This window comes from Galleria mellonella, unplaced genomic scaffold (assembly GCF_026898425.1).
Source record: "Galleria mellonella isolate WM207_F2 unplaced genomic scaffold, CSIRO_AGI_GalMel_v1 utg28, whole genome shotgun sequence".
NCBI lineage: Eukaryota > Metazoa > Arthropoda > Insecta > Lepidoptera > Pyralidae > Galleria > Galleria mellonella.
In genome coordinates, this window is record NW_026442064.1 from 6,343,989 (window position 1) to 6,364,480 (window position 20,492).

General features: G+C 33.8%; 1 protein-coding gene across 1 annotated transcript; it reads left to right on the plus strand.

The window, feature by feature from the left end:
• Positions 1–755: 755 nt before the first annotated feature.
• On the plus strand, positions 756–20,419 carry LOC113519100 (exosome component 10-like). The gene is made up of 14 exons (XM_026904164.3): positions 756–898; positions 4,028–4,206; positions 5,444–5,618; positions 6,195–6,367; positions 6,979–7,196; positions 7,437–7,558; positions 7,650–7,813; positions 8,700–8,883; positions 9,407–9,555; positions 9,938–10,076; positions 12,803–12,927; positions 18,317–18,431; positions 19,321–19,398; positions 19,836–20,419. The coding sequence occupies exons 1-14, from the start codon at positions 836–838 to the stop codon at positions 20,226–20,228; spliced, it is 2,277 nt and encodes a 758-aa protein (XP_026759965.2). The 5' UTR covers positions 756–835; the 3' UTR covers positions 20,229–20,419.
• Positions 20,420–20,492: the final 73 nt, after the last annotated feature.

Sequence of the window (20,492 nt, forward strand, 5' to 3'; positions counted from 1 at the left end):
AAAGTATTTCAAAATTGAGGTCAAAATTAAATTCCTTCATACCTAAGCCGGCTAAATTCCTGCAGGTTTTTCTATATATAGAAAATATGAACTTTTACACAGGGCTAATTAAGATTGAACGAAATATTGAAAAGTTTTTTTTTTATATATAATAGCTGTTAATATATAGCAATATTCTGTCGTATCGACGTTTTGTATTGCGTTTGTAAATTATATTATTATTTATAGTAATTGCAATATTGTTAAATATGTACATAATTTTTATTAATGTATTAAAAAAATATATTTTTCTTTACATTTTACAAATTTTAAATACAAAGAATTTATTTTCTCATAAAAATGTACAGTTTGTTTAAAATAAGATATTAACACAAATTTTTAATCTATAACTGGTTATAATGACGACAAATAAAGTATTCGTAGTTATTCTTATAATAGCCACTTATATCTAGATTGTATGTTTTCAAAATTGGCTAAGAAATTTTCTAGAAATTTGGATTATTGGAGAAAGACTTATCGATTGTTTTGTATTCGTTTAATAGTTAAAATATAAACAATGAATCAGAGATGTTAAGTAAAAGAAACAGGCGTTTTTTGTTTTCGCTGTCTATTTTGTGGTTACATAGCATAATTTAGCAAAATTTAACACAAGATTGTGATTAGGCATAAGCGAAGGAAATCGTAACGATTTGGGGAAAATATTTAATTATTGGGTAAAAATAAAAAGTAGCATCTGACAACCCTACACTGTACGTCAAACTATCAAGAGTTTCAAATCCTCACGAACGCACGCATATAAAAGTGTTAAAAATTATATAAAATTATAATATTCGTTATGAATTCCATTTTGAATCCTGACGCTCCGGAGTTCTACCCGCATCTAGAAACAGTTACACAGGTGTGTAATTTGTAACGTAAGATAGTGATTACAGTGACAACAACAATCACCATGTGTTTAACCATAATTTTGAATTTGTTATTTAGTTTGGGTATTTTTTATTAATTATTTTATAAAGTTGTATTAGTAACTTTTTAATAATGTGTCTATCCGTTTTTGTATTTGGTACGTATTGTATTACACGTGTTCACCATCAAAACTAAGGTAAGAAATTTAGATCATTGTTCTGCTTCCATGTGTTAGAGGTAATCACATACAAGATGCGCAGGACTTTTTTGACGTGAATTTTGTTAATTACAACAAACACATTATTCATTTAACTACATACCTAGAAAAACATTTTCTTCATTTGTAAAATGTATGTATGTATGTGTATTGTAAGTACTGCATACCATAATATTGTTCCATTCAACTTATAACGAACTAAATTTAATTTAAATAACTTTTAGGCAATTAACCTTTATAGTGAAAATACCTACTTAAAAAAATATTAACATTTTTATAACCTTTTAAAGGTTGTCCCTATGGTTAGTTTTATTTCAATTTTGAAACTTAAATTAATGAAGGTAAAATCTTAAATTGCTTTTAAATTTAATAGATGAATAATACAACATGTGACTTTTCACAATTTCATATGTATTAAGTTGACCTTCATAATTAAAACCTGTCTAAATAAAACATATTCTTAATAATAATTTGACATTAACATACTTTCACATTACATGTGAAATATGTAGTGCTATAGAATGATAATTATTTATTTTTATAAATTAAGTAAGCATTGATTTCTTTTATAATTACGGCTTCATGGGCTTCCTATAATGTTTTGTTGTTCGATAAGTACTTCTTTTGTAAAGAAGCACTTTTTTCTTGCATTGTATGATTGTTATGATGCGCAATAATAATTTGAAGGAAAACCAGCCACAAGAACAAGCCGATTTTGGAAAAAACTATTCAATGAGTGACCATATTTTTATTGTATCTCAACTAGTTGAGAAGTATAGAGAATACAATAAAAACATTATGTATGTGGTTTATAGATTTTACTAAAGCATTTGACTCATTACAACTTGACTCAATTTGGGAAGCACTTACACTACAGGGGGAGGGGACTTACAATATCTTAAAATTTTGCATAGCATATGTAAAAAGAGCTTGGCAGAAATAAAATTAGAAAGAGAAGGTTAAGAATTCCCAATGCAAAAAGGTGTAAATAAGCCAATCCACTGTCTCTGAAAATTTTTACATCTGTTTCTAAAATAGTATTAGGTATGAAAATAAATGGAGAATACCAAAGCCACTTATGTTTTGCTGCCAAAATCATTATCTTTGCTGAATGTATCTATTCCCTAGAAACTAGCAGCTGACAGCAAGAAAGTAGGCTTGTTTTTTAATAGTTCAAAAACTAAAATTATGACCAATGGATCACAAACTATTGACATTGCGTTAGACGGGGAACAATTTATTATGTACCAGAATATGTTTATTTAGGACAATTGATCACTTTTGAAAATGACAGAAAGTAAAGAGAATAGTAGCTTTGGGATGGCTATAATACACTTGAAGTGAGATGAAAACTAAATTTAATTGAGTATGTGTTAAAATTAGTGTGGGGGGAAAAATGTAACCAAACTATACTGGAATCAATATCAATAGGAGCGCTCAGTAACTATGTGCGAGCATGTAGACAACACTTATTCGATGTTCCATTATGAAGAACAGAGTTGGCTAAGCAATTATTTCTTGCATTGAAACTACTCAATAATATTTTGAACCGGTTTCTGCAATTGGATGTATTTGTCTCCAACTTTGGAGTTTCATCGAGTGACCACAGAGTATTTGTGTACAGACGTTTTTTGTTTGAGTTAAATCTTTTTATATTATTTTTGTGCAATATTCCTTTTTATATGTTATTGTACTCATGCTTTCCTGGGTGAGCGTATTGGAAGACTAAGGCTCACCCAGTGGATGTAATAAAGAAATAAATAAATAACACAGAAATACCTAGAAAGATGGGAGTTACATATATTACATATAAAATTAGGTCTCGGAAATAAAAATAGGCCCGATTTGTAGGATGAGTATAGTAATTGGACAAAGAAAATCCTGGAATGGATACCCGAGAAAAGAAAAGGAAGATAGCCCAATGAAATATACAGAGTGGTCAGACACGCTAGTGATGGAAAATGGTTCAAATTTATGAGGACAGTCCAAAATAAGGAAGGAAAAGGGGGAGGCCTATGCTGAAAATGCGACTAGTACAATTTAAAAATTAAATAAGTACAAAGATTCATAAAATGTTAATTATGTTAGAGGTTGTTTTTTTTTAATATGTGAAAATGGATTGGTAACCCCGCCCGCGCTATTGGTATACACCAACGAGGCACCAGTGGAACATGATAGGTGAAAATGAATGCAGGTTAGTTGGCCCACCATGATGAATTCGACAAGAATTAAACATGATGGTTTCCAGGGGGTACCTCGTGGAGGTCAACCTGAGAGGGTATATTGCTAGTAATGGGGCTATTAGACCCCATTACTAACGATCCCTTCCCCCCATTATGTTGGAGGTAGAATAGTAGGCTATTTTTATATTATACTACTTCCTTTTATAAAAAGAAATGGCTTCCACCATAAAAGCAATGGTGATTTTCTGCCAATATCAGAGTTAGAGAAGATTCAGTGTAATTTATCAGTTTTAGAAGCATCTGTAAACATCAGAAGCCAGTCGTGCTATGTTTCTGCAACAATAGCGTTAAACTTTTGATTAGCAGAAGGCAAATGTTTTACTAATCAAAAACCTAGAATTACATTAGGATGATAAATTAGAGAATCATAATGAAATTCGAAGAGAGGGTTATGGTCTATTTTTTTAACAAGTGAGATAGGGTTTTTGTACTTGGTAAAGCTCTTAAGGATGGAAGGGGTTATTATATTCAATAAGGTTAAAGTTTTGACAGAAGTGGTTACTACCCTCCATTAATATTATAATTGCAATAAGAGGTAAATGCCTGTTTGCTTCTACTCTTTTATAATCTATAGTTTCTTTTTATATTCTTAATTTTATTTCATGTAGGGTTATTTGACAGATTGACTGATAGTTAATTTGATGTTATTTTGACATTGCAGAACGGCTATACATCTGTAAATAAAACTTTAAAAGCATCAACTTATCTGCCATCTGGAGAATCGCAAGAAATATTGAAAACTTTCACAAACTTCAATATTATCAAGTGTCAGCTAACTGAAAACATCATTGTACAATCTAATCAAATAGTTATAAACGAATTACCCACGATGTTGAAAAAGTAAGTAGTATTATATTTTAAGCATTGTACATGTGGTATTTCTTTTGTTGAGTGACATTTTTGTAATTAAAGTCAATCTTACATAATTGATATTTCCTCATGATCTAATGTTATAGTAATTGTTTTGTGTTACAAAAACTACCTGTCACTCTGTTGTAGCTCAGTAGTGGTAACTTTTAAAAAGTTAAGAAGTCAATGAATAATGACGTGTTTGCTATAAATAGATATTTCAGTTAAATACTCCAACCAAAACTCCATTAATATTATTAACAAATTAAATTAATTATAGGTATCTGACTCGCTTACCTATTATATAAAATTTATGCTTGGCGAAATATAAATAAAATAATAAAATGCTACATTTATCAAATGGCGACCACATGTGATTTGCAAATAGTTTCTTTATATAGCATAAATGAACAATACAAGAAAAGAATTCGGAAAATTCAAAAACTAATACAGCATATTTATATATATTATATATGTTTATAGAAGCTGGCGAATTATTTATTTATTTGCAATATTTATGTCTTGTAAATCTTAATATTTGTTGTTACTATATTTGCTTACGCTAATGCCTCAATGCGCACTTCCAATTGAAATGAAATTTTATAAATGTATATTTTCGACTCCAACTTGAGAGATAGGATAGTTCTATCTCGATATAATAAAGTATATATAAAAATTTCGTATCGCAATCTTTGCTTACGTTAATTTCCGAAACCACTCAACCGATTTTAATGAAATTTAATAATTATGTATTTCAATTTTGTTAAAATTTTGCAAATATATATTTGCTCCAACTAAACAAAATAGTATTATCCCGATAAGAAATAAAACTGGGCCCAGTAGGTCGTGGCAAGTGTCAATTAGTAAGATTACTAGTTGACCTCTTAGTTGAATATAGATATATGCACCGCTCATCAGTTTTCTCTGTTAACTTTGTAAAAGGTCTGATTTGAAGTAGTGATGGCCAGTATTGCTTGATAATATATGCGTATCTATTAAGCGATTTCAAAGCGAATAAAGTTCTAAATTTGATTGTATTCTTCTTCTGGATGGTGTTTTTAAATTGTGATTATTCTGATAAGCTTTTCGAATTGGACTTCTTGTAGAAATAAGAATGCTAAGTTTTTATTGATGTGTTTTAAATAATTAATGTTGCTGCTCATTTCCGTTGTACTTTTGTTATAATATGCCACGTAAATTAATGAACCCCCTTATATTTTTGTAACAGCGACGACCTTGAACACAACATGGAAACAATAATCGATGTGAATGACGTTATGTTAGACAGAGTCAATATTAACATAGATGCAGAGAGTGGCACTAGTAAACCAAATGACCAATTAGTAAACAATAGCAGGAATGTGTCGGCGTGGAACGATGGGCCAGTTCATGCGAAGATAAAGGTTTGAATTATTTTTTTATAGTATTTCATTTCCTGATGCTTTATTAAGATAATAGTATACTAATGGATATAGTATAAGTGCCAAACTATTTAATTTTTGGTACTTAAAATGGCATACAGGCGACAGCCCACCTCTTCACGGCGGCAAGTGGTAACCGTCGCCTATAGACATTAACAGTAGCATAGACATTATTTACTTACTATTATAATATTACTTATATTATAATATTACTTACTCATATACCAATAATACTCGCTGATTAGTTTTCTATTAGTTTTAGTTAGCTTTCTATTAGTGATAGAATTTTAAAATCCGTTAGATATATTTTGAGTTTTTTCCACTATAATCAGAAAGATGAGCTATCTTATTCCTAAATATTGAAACTTATTTTAAATATTAGTCTTTTGTCACTTTCCTTCAAAATGAAAATTCAGCCTAAATGACAATACTTCAATCCTGAAATTAAGTTTATAAAGTTTAGTGTTTTCATTTATACAGGAGATTTATCTTATTAGAAAAAATAATAGACATTTAAATTAATTTTTGTTAAGTTAATAGTTAGTTTTTGATTTTCAGATGGGTTCGACCTCATTTTTTGGTGCTAAACATATACCACGACCGCAGTTAACTTTCAAAGACACCATTGATAATTCGGAGAACTTGTGGGTGCCAAAAATAACAGAGAAACCTAACAATATCAAACCGCTTGCTTTGAATTTACTTTATAACGACGATGGCGAAGCAATTGGGTAAGTGTTTATTTTATGCAATGATGTGTTTATTTAATGATAAACCCGCCTGCGTTATTGGTATACGTTAATGAGGTACCAGTGAGGGATGATGGGTGAGGATGAAGCCAGGCCAGTTAGACCGTTGTGACGAATTCACTAGAAATCCGTCACGAAGATATCAATGGGGACCATGCAGAAGTAAACTTGAGGGATAGATTGCTATTCGTTGGATCCAATTACTAACAATATTCTCTCCCTACTGGGGCATGTATGAATAACACGTGTCATACGATCGACGTACATACTATCTGAGAGATATCATAACTCTGACGAGTGTTGTCTCTATAAAGGGACCTCTTGCTGTACTTCCCATGTCATGTTACAGGCTTTAAGGTACCAATTGAATCATATTAAAAACAATGTAAATTTACGTTGTTCATACAAATATTAATAGTCATATAAATAAAAGAATAGACAGTGTACCTAGAAACTTAGTACCTGTATTTGTTATCTAGAAAATAGGTAAAATAAGAAGAATAAAGCTTACAAATCTCAAAATAATCATGTTTTTGTTTTACTTCGTACTTAATATACTATTATCATTGCCTAATTTTCTCGATTGTTCACAGATACGAACATCCTTACAAAGAGGAATTGGACTTATATCACCCTCCCTTAGAATTTACTGATCGTGGCCCTGAACCTCCTATATTCCCTCCTCCTTTGGAAGAAACGAATTTCACCTATATTGACACAGAGGCGTTACTCGACGAACTGGTAAAGCATCTAGAAACTGTTAAGGAATTGGCGATCGATCTTGAGCATCATGCGTACAGAACTTATCAAGGTAAGTTGTGTTTAATTTTTTTATGATACTCAGAATGGCAAAAAAGCTGTCGGTCCACGACGATGATATTTCGATCGAATACATTGCCCTCTCATCTAAAAATACGAAGCAGACATTTCTACTTTCATCCCTACATCTATTGTAGGGATGAAAGTAGAAATGTCTGCTTTGTATTCAGAAAATGTGCTCTTTGGTTTACCAAGTAGTTAATTTTAACTAAGATTATTTTATTATTTTTAGGCATAACTTGTCTAATGCAGATAACTACGAATGAAGGAGGCGATTTTATATTGGATACATTGGCCTTACGGGAACACATATATAGACTGAATGTTATTTTTACGAATCCGACAAAGGTCAAGGTGAGTATTTTTTATTAAAATATTTTATAATAAAATATTTACAAACAAATTTTTATTTATTATGACAATATTTCTTTTTTTCTTTCCTTAGGTCTTTCATGGTGCTGAGAGTGACGTTTTGTGGCTTCAGAGGGATTTTGGTGTCTATGTTGTTGGGTTGTTTGATACCCATCAAGCAGCAAAGGCACTAAAATTCCCTGGGCTAGGTTTGAAGAACCTACTTATGTATTATTGCAATGTGGATATTGACAAAAAGTGAGTAAATACCATTGAATTTATTCCAAAAATTGTTTCCATAAAGGGTTTCATATTGTTTGCTTTTTTGTGTCTAATATATTGGTCAATTTTTTTATACAACTTAGAATGGCAAACAAGCTGACGGCCCACCTGTTGGAAAGTGGTAACCGTCGCCTATAGACATGAGCAGTACCTAACCTGGACATAACAGAGTATACTGTTTCGCCCATGATACCCCCCATGCGTTGCCATTCCTGAGGACTCAGGTGTTATTTCTCCGTACCCAGTAAATTCACGCCATATCCCACCCTTCAAACCGAAACACAGCCATGTAAACATAACTGCTTTACGGTTGAAACACGAATGGGATAGAGGTACCCAAGCAATCGACTTTTGTACAAAGTCTCCCTCTGGTAATGTTCCAATAGTTCCACCACCATATGAATGGAAATAAATTTCATTTTATATAAATTGCCTTGGGATAAAGGATGGAATAATCCATCGTTTAAATATTTATGAATATTAATTACTTACCAAGTAATTAATATTCATAATTTTTTTTGCAAGTGTCGGGATTCCAAAACAAAAACACTTAAAAATTAAACAGTTGCAATAAATAATTTTATTGTACTGATAAGTTTAAATGATAAAATTTTGTGTAGATTTTTATAATTTTTTTAATGAGTTTAATAATTATAATTGTTTATATCCATCTGCTTTACTTACGTATTACATTCAGGGTTGCCCAACTAGTGTCAAGATCGACAGGATCTCTTATTCATGATCTGGGGTCAAGAAGTACAATGATCATATTATTGTTTTTGTGTATAATTGTAACCTTTATGTAAATCTTTATATCGGGTGCAATTAATTTGTAACTCAAAAATATCCTTTTATTACATAGGTATCAGTTAGCGGATTGGCGTATACGACCGTTGCCACAGGAGTTGATTGATTACGCCCGGATGGACACGCACTATTTACTGTACATATGGAGACAAATGAAGCACGATTTGTTACAAGCGGCCGCTGAACAGCCGCAATTATTGCTGTCCGTATTCGAACAGAGCAGACAAGTTTGCGGTCTCGTAAGTCCACTTTTTTTTCCTTTTTATATACAACTAAGAATGTTAAGAAAGCTAAATACCCATCTGATGGAAAATGGGAACCATGGCCTATAGACATAAACAGAACTATCACAAAATTATTGTGACTCTTATAATACGTTTCATGGCTTGTCATTGCCGAGGTCTATGTTTTTTATGTAATGAATGACAATGAAATTATAATCCCGTCCGCGCTATCAGTAGTTTAAACCAGTGAGCGGTGATAGGCAAAGAGTGAAGCAGATTATTTGACCGACGCCGATCGCGGCGAATTCTGAAAAAAATAATCACGATGGTTTCCAGGGGGAACAGCATAGAGGATGATCTGATAAATATATAATATATCCCATATTGCTAATAAGGATTACCAATGGTTGGTTGCTACAACAATTATTTTACATACAAAAAGACATGCATTCACGGGCTGTAGGTGAACTTTCTCGTAAGGCGAACTTTATGTTTATTGTCGACTTAATTATAATAATGGTACGTAACTTTTTTACAGACTTACAACAAGGAGATTATTAAAGAGGATAGTCATATGCCAATGTACATAAGGTCGAGAAAACTCTTCAACGCCCGACAGATGGCAGCGCTAAAAATCCTTTACAAGTGGCGAGATTCGCAGGCGCGACTACTCGACGAGAGTCCTAAGTAAGTTTAATATTATATTATTATATAGTAACAAACTTTGATATTCCGTTCAATAAATAAGGTAATTTGTAAACAGATTTCTAAATAAAACATTTTTTAATGTTTCCCTTTGAGAGAGGATTTTTTTTTATTGTATAAATATTGTATGGAATGGTAACCCTGCCTTCCCTATCAGCATACACTGTGTGTTGTTCATGTCTACTGGTTGCATGTCTAATTATAAATAGTTTGTAATTGATAAACTCAAAAATTACTGATTTAAAAAAAAATCCCTATGTAAAGTTGTATTATCAGCGAGTAACATGAACTTTTTGTTTCGGGTCTAAGTGTATCTAGAAAATATAATATTCTGTACGATTATTAACTAGGTAATTATTTCTAGATACTTATTACCGAATCACATGATGCTGGCACTCGCCGAGAGTCTACCAAGAGAGGTGCAGGGCGTGAACGCCATTTGTTATCCTGTGCCGCCTTTCGTGAAACAAAATTTAATAACAATACACAAAATGCTACTGTCGGTAAGCTAGTAATAAAATAAAATGTTAGTAGTAGTGAACGTCTATTATGTAGGCGACTAAATACCAGATATTCATTACTACCAACCTTATAATATTATGATCTCTTTCTATCCTTTTTTTTATCATTTATATATATATTCTTTTATCTCTATTCTTTATTTTATTTATTATGTTATTTTGCTTTTCTCTTAGCATCAATTATTGTATAATTATTGATATAGTCTTAGCAATATAGCATACTCATCTGTAATTGATCTCAACATTTTTGCTCATTATTATTGTTTATTTTCATTGTGACGTGCTTGTCAGCTAATAAACACAGTATAATGACGAAATCATTAGCATTTTAAGGGCATGTTCTTCCAGAAAATCTGAGGATTTCTCCATAAAGAAATATTGATTATAAAACTGAACCTCCCATATTGACACGGTTGGCCAAGCTAACTATTTACTATAAGAGACTAAAAACTATTTTGTAATTTTCTAAAACATATTTCTTTGGAAGAATTTTCAGTTTTTTTTTTTTTGTTATGTATTATTGTATATTTTATTTTTAAGTAATGAATAAATTCCTTTACTACTTATTTAGGGAACTATGTGTTGATCTCATTTTTTTTGTGATTAGGTAAATTATTATAGTAGATTATGTACTACATGATGGACCATTGAATGTCAAATGCGAGTCAAAGTTCAGTCAGCCAAATGTCGCTTCATTTGAATTGTCTGATTGAATTGTGACATATATTTTCTTAAGTAATTGGTTTAAAGTTGCCAATTTCAGATCAGTATTCATAAATTGATTTGGAAAACTTGTGTTTTATAATATACATAAGGTTTATATTGTCTACATTCATTGACGTATTAAGGATTATATTAGACATATCTTTGAGTATATTTGAAAGTTGCGCTCTCATTCCGGGGTAGGCGTGGCCCACTCAGCCCCCTACCCCTTAAGTTTACATTCAATTATTTAAAAAAACAACGACAATATATTCTAAGACTTATAAATTAGAGTAATCTTTATGAATGCTCTATTTTCCTCGTTGTTACAAATATATTTATAAAAACCTTGTATCGTTTTTATTTACAACTTAACCTTAAAATATATTTTCTCCCGCATACTGAGGAATAACTATACACTATGATAATCCTAATTAACACAAGGATGGAAAAGTTAACCTGTTTGTGGCAAATCGTTTGGAGTTAGTCCATCTTGTTGTATATGATCAAAATTATTCAATCAATAAATTCAAATATAATAAAAATATAATATTATATTATAGTAATAGTATTAGCGTATGATAGTTTAGGAGTTTTGGAATTTATAATAAATTATAGTCTGTTTTAATAGAAATAAGTAAAAATTTTAATAAACGTATATAATTGTTGAACAGATTATATGACAGTCTGCTGATCTGCCATGTCATGCACGTAAAAATGATCTGTGTGCGTGCGTTTAAATGCGTATGTGTGGTAGTGCGCTTATGTATGTGTGTGTGTGTGTGTGTGTGAGGGAGCGTGTGTATGAGTGTGTATGTGACTGCGTATATTGTGTGAGAGCGCGTGTGCGTGCGTGTTTGTGTGTACATTTGTATATATATGTGTGTGTATGTGTGCGTGTATATGTGATTGGACGTAAATTCTATTATCTTACTATGTTTATCCTTACACTTACACATATATGTAGAAATGGGTTAATTGTTTGAATTTGTAACGATAGATCTTGTTGCGAGCATATGGAGATAGGCATTTTAATGGTTTGTCTTCGAGGCGACAGTGGCGATTGAGTGCAAGTGTGCGCACGCAAACGGTTACGTTGGTGAAAACATGTAGGAAAACGAGATAGGATATATTACGTTTCTGCGACGTTCAGCGTAGGTTGGCGATCTCAAGAAATATTGTTTCTATTTGCTTTGCTAGCGTGTGACTTTTGAAGAGTCGCAGCATCGATGCTGTGACTTGGTCGAGGTACAGATGAAGTAGTGGTGCTTGCAGCAACTGATGAGAGTTCAAAATTCATTTTGTCAGTCATAGCGGCTAGATTTTCAAGTGATAATTCTGAGTTGACGAAAAGGGCGGCACAAACTTGAGTAGGTAGTTGGTTTCGCCAAATAACTTTGAGTGTTTCGTCCGCGAGTTACTTTCCACTTAGGTCATACATTTTTCTCAATAGTTGGCTAGATTTCAGGTCCCTGAGCTCCAAACCACTGAGTAGAGATTATCTTTATTTATTTATTTACTCGGAGTGAGATCGTTATATGTATGTATCGTTATATATTCAACCAATTAACCCATTTTTACATGTATGTGTAAGTAAACAAAAAAATTAATGAAACTCCCGTTCAATCACACACACACACATATAAACGTGCATGCTCATACACATACACGCATACACACGTACTCGCACATGCACTAACAGACTCACACACACACACAAATATTTATGGTAGCTTGTACACACACACACGCACGCACGCTCTTACATATACGTACACTGTCACATACACACATTCATACATGCGCACAAAGATCATTGTTTACGTGCATGAGACAGCAGATCTGCAGACTGTCTTATAGTATACTCAACTATTCATTTGAAATTAGTAACAAAAGGTTGAGAAAAGAAAAAAAGAGTTTTGTTACTAATTTCAATAAGAGAGTGTTGATGCAATAATTCCATCAGAACCTTTTCATTAAATTAAATAAATAATATTCCTGACCAGTGCCGCCAGTTGCCCGTAGAGCCGCAACTGTATCAGATGCCGACAAGCATTAGAAACATGGTGAATGCCGTCCGTTATACGGCCTCGTACAATGTCCACGACCTCTCGCACTTCCCAGACATCAGGTAAAGGTTTCAAGTGGATGATAAATATGTGTTCTCTGAGTGAGTTCCGTTTTAGATTACTGTGTGATCGCATTTGGGTTTTGAAGCGTGATATGAAAACAATATGCTTACAACTATAACTCCTAACGCTGTAATTAGAGGCATTTGTTGCGCTTGAGGTGGACATAACATGCGATATGCTTTCAATTCCTATTGCTGCCGCTAATGCTAAACCTACCGCTTCTGCTACCGCTAAACCTTCTGCTGTCCCTGGTATAATTAGGTTAATAAAAGTATTTTCTATCATATTATATTAATAATGTATTATCGATTATATAATTTTATTTAAAATATTTTGGACATTTTCCACTGCCCTTATATTTCCAACAACATAAACAATTAGTTATATATAAATTATTAGATGATAGATTATATTATTTAAATTCAAAACATCTTTTGTCAAATAGACTTGTTTACAAGCACTTATAAATTTTCATTTTTTTATGAACGCAGAGTTCGGAAAGTTGTCAGAGAGAAGAGCTCGCGAGCAATTCAAGTTACTTTTTTAAATCTCTGTTAACATTATGTATATTTATTTTAATGTACTACGTTTAAAATTACATGGTCGTTAAAAGCCCATACATGATCGACTAACACCATACACATGTTCATTCAAGTAATCGTTTAGTGTGTAATAGGCTTCGATTAATAAGTATTTTAATAACAGTTTTAAACTTATTAAAAGGCAGACCTAAAATATCCTTCGATATCTTATTATACGTCATATCCAAACTCTTCACAGTTACATACATTGAAAGATGTTTTCAAACTCTTGAACTAAAAATATGGTATAAACATCAATAACAAATACATAACTCACCTTCGATTTGCTGATGACATAGTAATTATGGCGAATTCCCTGAAGGATTTGAATCAATGATCTCAATTGTGTTTCTCAACAGGTAGGGCATAAGATGGACATGGACAAGATTAAGATCATGTCTAACGTCCAGGTCACACCTATACCGGTTACGATTGAGAACACTACACTCTAAGTTGTTTCGAGGATTCTGTATACATGTTTTTGAGTCCTGACCAATTGTTTTACACGCAAACTCGACGACTTCCAGCCACCCGAACAACCTGACTACCGAAAAGGCTTTAGCACCATAGACCACGTACATACACTATAGCAGGTTATATAGACCGAGGACCGACTGAGAGGTAAGAGAGAGACAAGAGACCGAAGAGTATAATCTGCTACTATGTATGGCATTTGTGGACTATGAAAAAGTCTTTGATTTGGTCGAGATATGGGCGGTACTACAATTCCTCCAGCGGTGGCAGATTGATTATAGATATATCAAAGTACTAAAGTGTATATACAGTAAACGCTACAATGTGTATCCGAGTACAAAATAAAAGTATAAAACTCATAAGTACGACTACTGCTCTTATTAAAATTTCTAACGATATCCGTTTTGGCATGGAGAACTCTCAATTAACGGTCTTAACATTATTAGACTTTAGCAATGCCTTTAATACTGTTGATTGGCAATTGACTGGTTTCGTAGTTACCTGTTTGGACGTTGGCAACGTATTCGCATTGATGACGTTTTTTCTTCTTGGTGCCATACGTCAGCTGGTGTGCCGCAGGGTGGCGTCTTATCTCCTTTTCTATTTGCCTTATTTATTAGCACTATCACTTCGAAACTTCAATCTTCCTACCACCTTTATACAGATGATTTACAGATTTACTCTTTTGCCCCTCTGGTTGATATGTCTTTAGCGATATCTACTGTTAACGCCGATCTGGAACGTATATCTGCCTGGAGTAAATCTCATGGTCTTGTTATAAACCCCTTGAAGACACAAGCCATTATTATTGGTAGTCCCATACTTATTTCCAAAATTTCCTTGACCAGTCAATCGCCTGTGGTTTTTGATGGGGTTTTGATAGATTACCAGAAAAAAGTAATAAATCTTGGCATTATTTTTGATAACACTTTGTCATGGTCTCCATAAATCTCGGAGGTCAGTATAAAAATGTTTGCTTCAACTAATGCCTTGAATAGATTACCTAATTTCCTCCTAGTTAACACCAAAAATGCGCTCGCACACACCTTACTCCTACCCATTCTTGATTATGCCGACTCATGTTATTTAGACCTCACCGAAGAGCAATTAAACAAGCTTGAGCGTCTCCAAAATTTATGTATCCGCTTCATATTTGGTCTTCGCAAATATGATCACATTTCTCAATTTCGTACTCAAGTGGCTCCCTATCCGTTTTCGTCGTAATCTGCATATCCTGTCTCTTTACGCAATCCTTTTTAATCCTGCTGCTCCTGATTATCTAAAAGACCGATTCTTATTTCTCAGTGAGGCTAATGATCATACTTTACGCAGTGTCAATAACCTCCGACTCAAATTTCCCACGCATTCTTCTTCCTTTTATTCTAAATCCTTTACTTTTCAGGCAGTTCGCCTATGGAACTCACTACCTCCCTATATTCGGTGCGCTCAAACTCTTACTAGCTTCAAATCCTCTGTTAAATCTTACTACCTCTTACTTTAGTACTATTTTCCTGTGTTCTCTCTTCGTTTTCTTTCGTCATTTTTTTTCTGTTGTATGTGTGCTGTTAAGTATGTATATGTTATGTATATATTTAATTGTGTATATATATTATATATGTATGTGTATGTATGTATGTATATATGTTTATATATGATAATATTTATATAATAGTGCGCTACCTATCCTTTGTCTTTTTCTCAATGTCCTCTACCCAAAGGTTGTCTGGAAGAGATTGCTTAGCGATAAGGCCGCCTTTTGTATCACTTCTCATTAATATTTACTGAATTTGTTATTTCTCTTTTTACTTGGTGCAATAAAGTGTAAATAAATAAATAAAATCCCAGTGCAGAAAGTTGTAAGACATGGTGACGTCATATCCAACAAACTCTTCACAGCTGCATTGGAAGATGTTTTAAAACTCTTAGACTGGAAACGATATGGTATAAACATCATTCACTTTCGATTTGCTAATGATAGTATAGTAATCATGACGGAATTCCTGAAGGACTTGAATACTATGCTTAATGACCTTTATAGTGCTTCTCAAAGGATAGTTCTTAAGATGAACATGGACAAAACTAAAATCTTGTCTAATGTCTATGTTATACCTATACTAGTATTGATTGACAATTTTACGCTCGAAGTTGTCGACGAGTATGTATGTCTGGGGGACTTGTGAAACTCGGTAAGTTCAACTTCGACTGAGAGGTCAATCGACAAATCCAACTCAGCTGGGTAGTGTTTTTTTTATGTTACTGAGGTGACACACAAGCATACTGCCCACCTGATGGTAAGCGGATACCGTAGCCTATGAAGACCTCCAATACCAGGCGTATTTTTTTTTTGTTGGGTAAAAATGGTATGGTAACCCCGCTTGCGCTAACGGGATACGCTGGCGGAGCAACAGTGAAGGGTGATAGATGAGATTGAAAATAGGCCAGTTAGCCCATCATGATGAATTGAACAGTAATTAACCATGATAGTGTCCAGGGAGAACCACGAGGTCGACCTGGTTAGGTATATTGCTAGCAATGGGATTCTCAGTCTCCATTACTAACAATCCCTTTCCCCCCACACCAGAGGTATTACACGTGCGCCGACCCTGAAGAAACCTCTTTACCTCCCCTTTGAAGAACACCATGCTGTAGTGTCTTGGATAAACCTCGGCAGAGAGCTCATTCCATAACCTGAGTATTCGTGGGAGAAAATATCTATGAAACTGCGCTGTACCCCCCGACCATTTAGGCTATAGGGTATGAGGGTGAACTCCCTGTCAATGGCAAGCCGTATAATGGTAGAAAGTGTATAGTGTATAGGGCATCATATTAAACAATTTTTCAGAGTACAATTCGTTGTAGAAGCAGTAGAACACGCAAAGTGAGGCAAAATTTCTCCTAAGACTTCAGGGTTCGATACCGCTTGTAAGCCTGGGATTATTGACAATTCACAAAGCTCGTCGTTGCATTGAGTTTAAAAGTTCAAGCTAGTATCTAGGTACTCCCGCCCATAAGTGACAACAATACTCCATGTGGGGCCGGATTTGCTATTTGTATAGCATTAATCGTTGACACGGCGTGAAGTAATGCTTCGCTTTATTAAGCATACCAAGTTTTATTGGAAGCCAGACGCTTTACCTTATCCTCGAAGTGGCCAGGTTACTGTATGTCACTAGAGATGTCGACACCAAGATTCTCAACGCTTATAGAGATGTTAAGAGACGTGCCCTGGAATTGTGGAGCCACAGCAAATAGCTTTTTTTTTCTAGCGGTGAACGTGCAAGCTTGTGTCTTAGCGGGATTAAATTGGACTAAGTTTTGTCGACCCCAATCAGACTTCAGTTAACGTTCTTAGGATTTCGGACACAAACTGTTCACGATTGTCCTTCACAATGGAGCGACCCGTATAATGGGCATGCCCAGTGCTGTCACCGCATAACAATGGATATCACCTAAGGTCAACAAATCATTAATATGCAGCAGAAACAGCGTCAGGGATAGCACAGAACCCTGCGGGACGCTAGCGTTAATGTCAATGCTTTTGGAGCAGCAATCATCTACAACGATTTTTATGCGTCTGCCGAACAAAAAGCTGACAATCCATTCACACACAATCGACACAGGCTGTTGGCAAGTCCATAGTAGGGTAATTTCGATAAAGAAACCTCAATGCCAGGCCCGGTCAAATGTCTTTGCAATATCAAGACAGATAGCGAGCACCTCACCTTGACTCTCAGATGCCTATCGGTGCATAAGATAAACTAGAAGTTCACTAGTTGAGCGATTATGGCGAAAGCCATATTGGCGGCGTGTAATCGTGTAGGATGCCATTGTAGTGTTTCAAACTGCGTTACATTTTCTCATTCAAAATACTTACTCTAATCAAAGGTCTTTAATCAGTGCCTGTTGCCAGTGATAATTTAAGGAACCGAAACATGGTCTTACATGGTTCGCCATGCTCGGCTATGCTCGGAATTTCATTACGTGATAGAATTTGAAGCGAAGATATTCGCAGAAGAACCAAAGTGGCCGATGTAGCCCGAAGGATATGCAGGCTGAAGTGGAAATAGGTTGGTCACATAGCTCAAAGAATTGGCAACCGATGAGGAAGAAAGGTTCTTGATTAGCGACTCACACTTTAGTTCGATTTCTTACACGGCAGGGAGACAATGGATGTAGGTGGCTAGGAACCGTTCGTTATGGCCGTCTATGGGGTAGGCCTATATTCAGCAGTGGACAGTTCACGGCTGATGTAATGATGATAAAGACAAGTGGTCAGAGAAGGAAAAAATATAAAAAAAATCTAAAATTTTTTTGTGTTTTTTTTTTTTTATAGTGAAGAGCAACAGGTGAACATGGACAATGCTACGTTATTGACGAAGGATTTGAAATGTCAGCCCGATATATTGGCCTTTAAAGATACTAGTAACAGCAATAAAAATAAAGACATAGTAAGTTTCGATTATATGTTCTGTTAAAACATTTTAGTTTATATATATATATATATATATATATATATATATATATAGGCATTTGTCCACGATGGTTACCATCGTAGTGAACGTAATATTTTGTCTTGTTTTTTTTAACATACTCTATTTTTGCATGGCAGTCAAATTACAGGATATGTACAGTATTACAGTCATAAAATCCTCAGGAATGGCAACGCATCAGAAGTACCATTTTTATTTTTTATACAACTTACAATGGCAAACAAGCTGACGGCCCACCTGATGGAAAGTGGTAACCGTCGCCTATAGACATGAGCAGTACCATGGACATAATAGTATACTGTTTCGCCCATGACACCCCCCATGCATTGCCATTCCTGAGGACTTAGGTGTTATTCCTTTGTACCCAGTAAATTCACGTTATATCCCATCCTTCAAACCGAAACACAACTGCTTCACGGTTGAAACACGAATGGGACAAAGGTACCCAAGCAATCGACTTTTGTACAAAGTCTCCCTCTGGTAATGTTCAAATAGTTCCACCACCATATGGATGGAAATAAATTTCATTTTATATAAATTGCCTTGGGATAAAGGATGGAATAATCCATCGTTTACAATTTACAAGAAAGTACATCCTAGGTATTGCTTTAATCATATTTGTATCAGAGTCTCGTGCCTTCAATCACACTGTTAATAATTTCTCTTCTACATCTAAAGGTTGCCTGGAAGAAATAACTCTTAGCGATAAGACCACCCTTTGTTTTCACAGTGTAATATTTTCTTGTAATTGATTGTATTTATTAAGTTTACTATTGTAATCTTACGCAGGAAACAAGAGTGTCTATCAATTTATCTGTCGATTTTATAATTATTGACTTTTTTACAGGTGTCGAGTTTGAACGTGGACGCAAAGTTATTCATCCCACCTTATGAACGATACCGGAAATATCGTTCCTTAGCTCAGGTACGATTATAGGAGCCATTTATTAATATCTAGAACAAATCAGATTTACGACTTCGCACACTTCTAACTCGCTCTTTAACTTAACTACAAAATTTTAAATCATTAGCATTTGTAGTTACAGAGATATAATGCTGTGACAGATGGAACGAACATATGGACAAAGTGGTACCATAAAAGCTTTGTAGCTTTCCAGCATGGTTAAGACGGTTAAAAAGGTGAAATGTGTAAATCTGAAAAACCAATATATTTGGCTTCCAATAAATACATATTTTAAAATTATTTTAATCAGTTTGCATTATTAAAATAGGAAAACGTACAATATTGCTAATAACTGTAAAAATTATGTATGATCTTGTATTTATTATATATTTAATGTATCTATATTTAAATAGTATCAATTAATCGAAAACTAAACAGTCAATAATATACACTTACAGGTGGAGGAAATGGAAGAATACAAATGTAAAGAAGCAAAAATAGCAGCTATATCGAAAGGCAACGAGCTCATCGAAACGGAAGTGCTTGCCAAGGTACAACAAGCGAAAGAGCAAATAGAATACGATACAAAAAAGAAAGGGACAAAAGTCGACGATGTTGTTGTTAGTAACAACGTTCACCTTGAAACGAAATCGCAACGCAAAAGAAAAATATCATCTGACAAAGTGGAAGGCAAAGATGATACTGACCGTATCATTCAAAACCCCACAAAAGAAACAAAATCGAACCACAAATTGGAAAACATTTACAAAAATATTAATTATAAGAAATTCTATAGTGATAAGGATACGGGAAAGGCCAATCCTAAAATGAAGTTTAGAAAGCAAAAATGATGTTTTTAGACAAAATAGTTATCTATATACTTGCACAATAGAAAATAACATTTTATGCAAACGACTCAACAATAAGCATAAAAAATTTGTGCATGTGAATAGACATAATTAAAATATGAATGTAGGTTTTAAAAATAATATTGATGAAATAATTATTATAAGCGAAACTATATTACAATTCGATTTTTAAATACTGAAGTTTTATTTTTCTTTTGTCAGCGCTAGTACATATTATAAAAAGTGCCGTCGACTGCTGGGTACTGT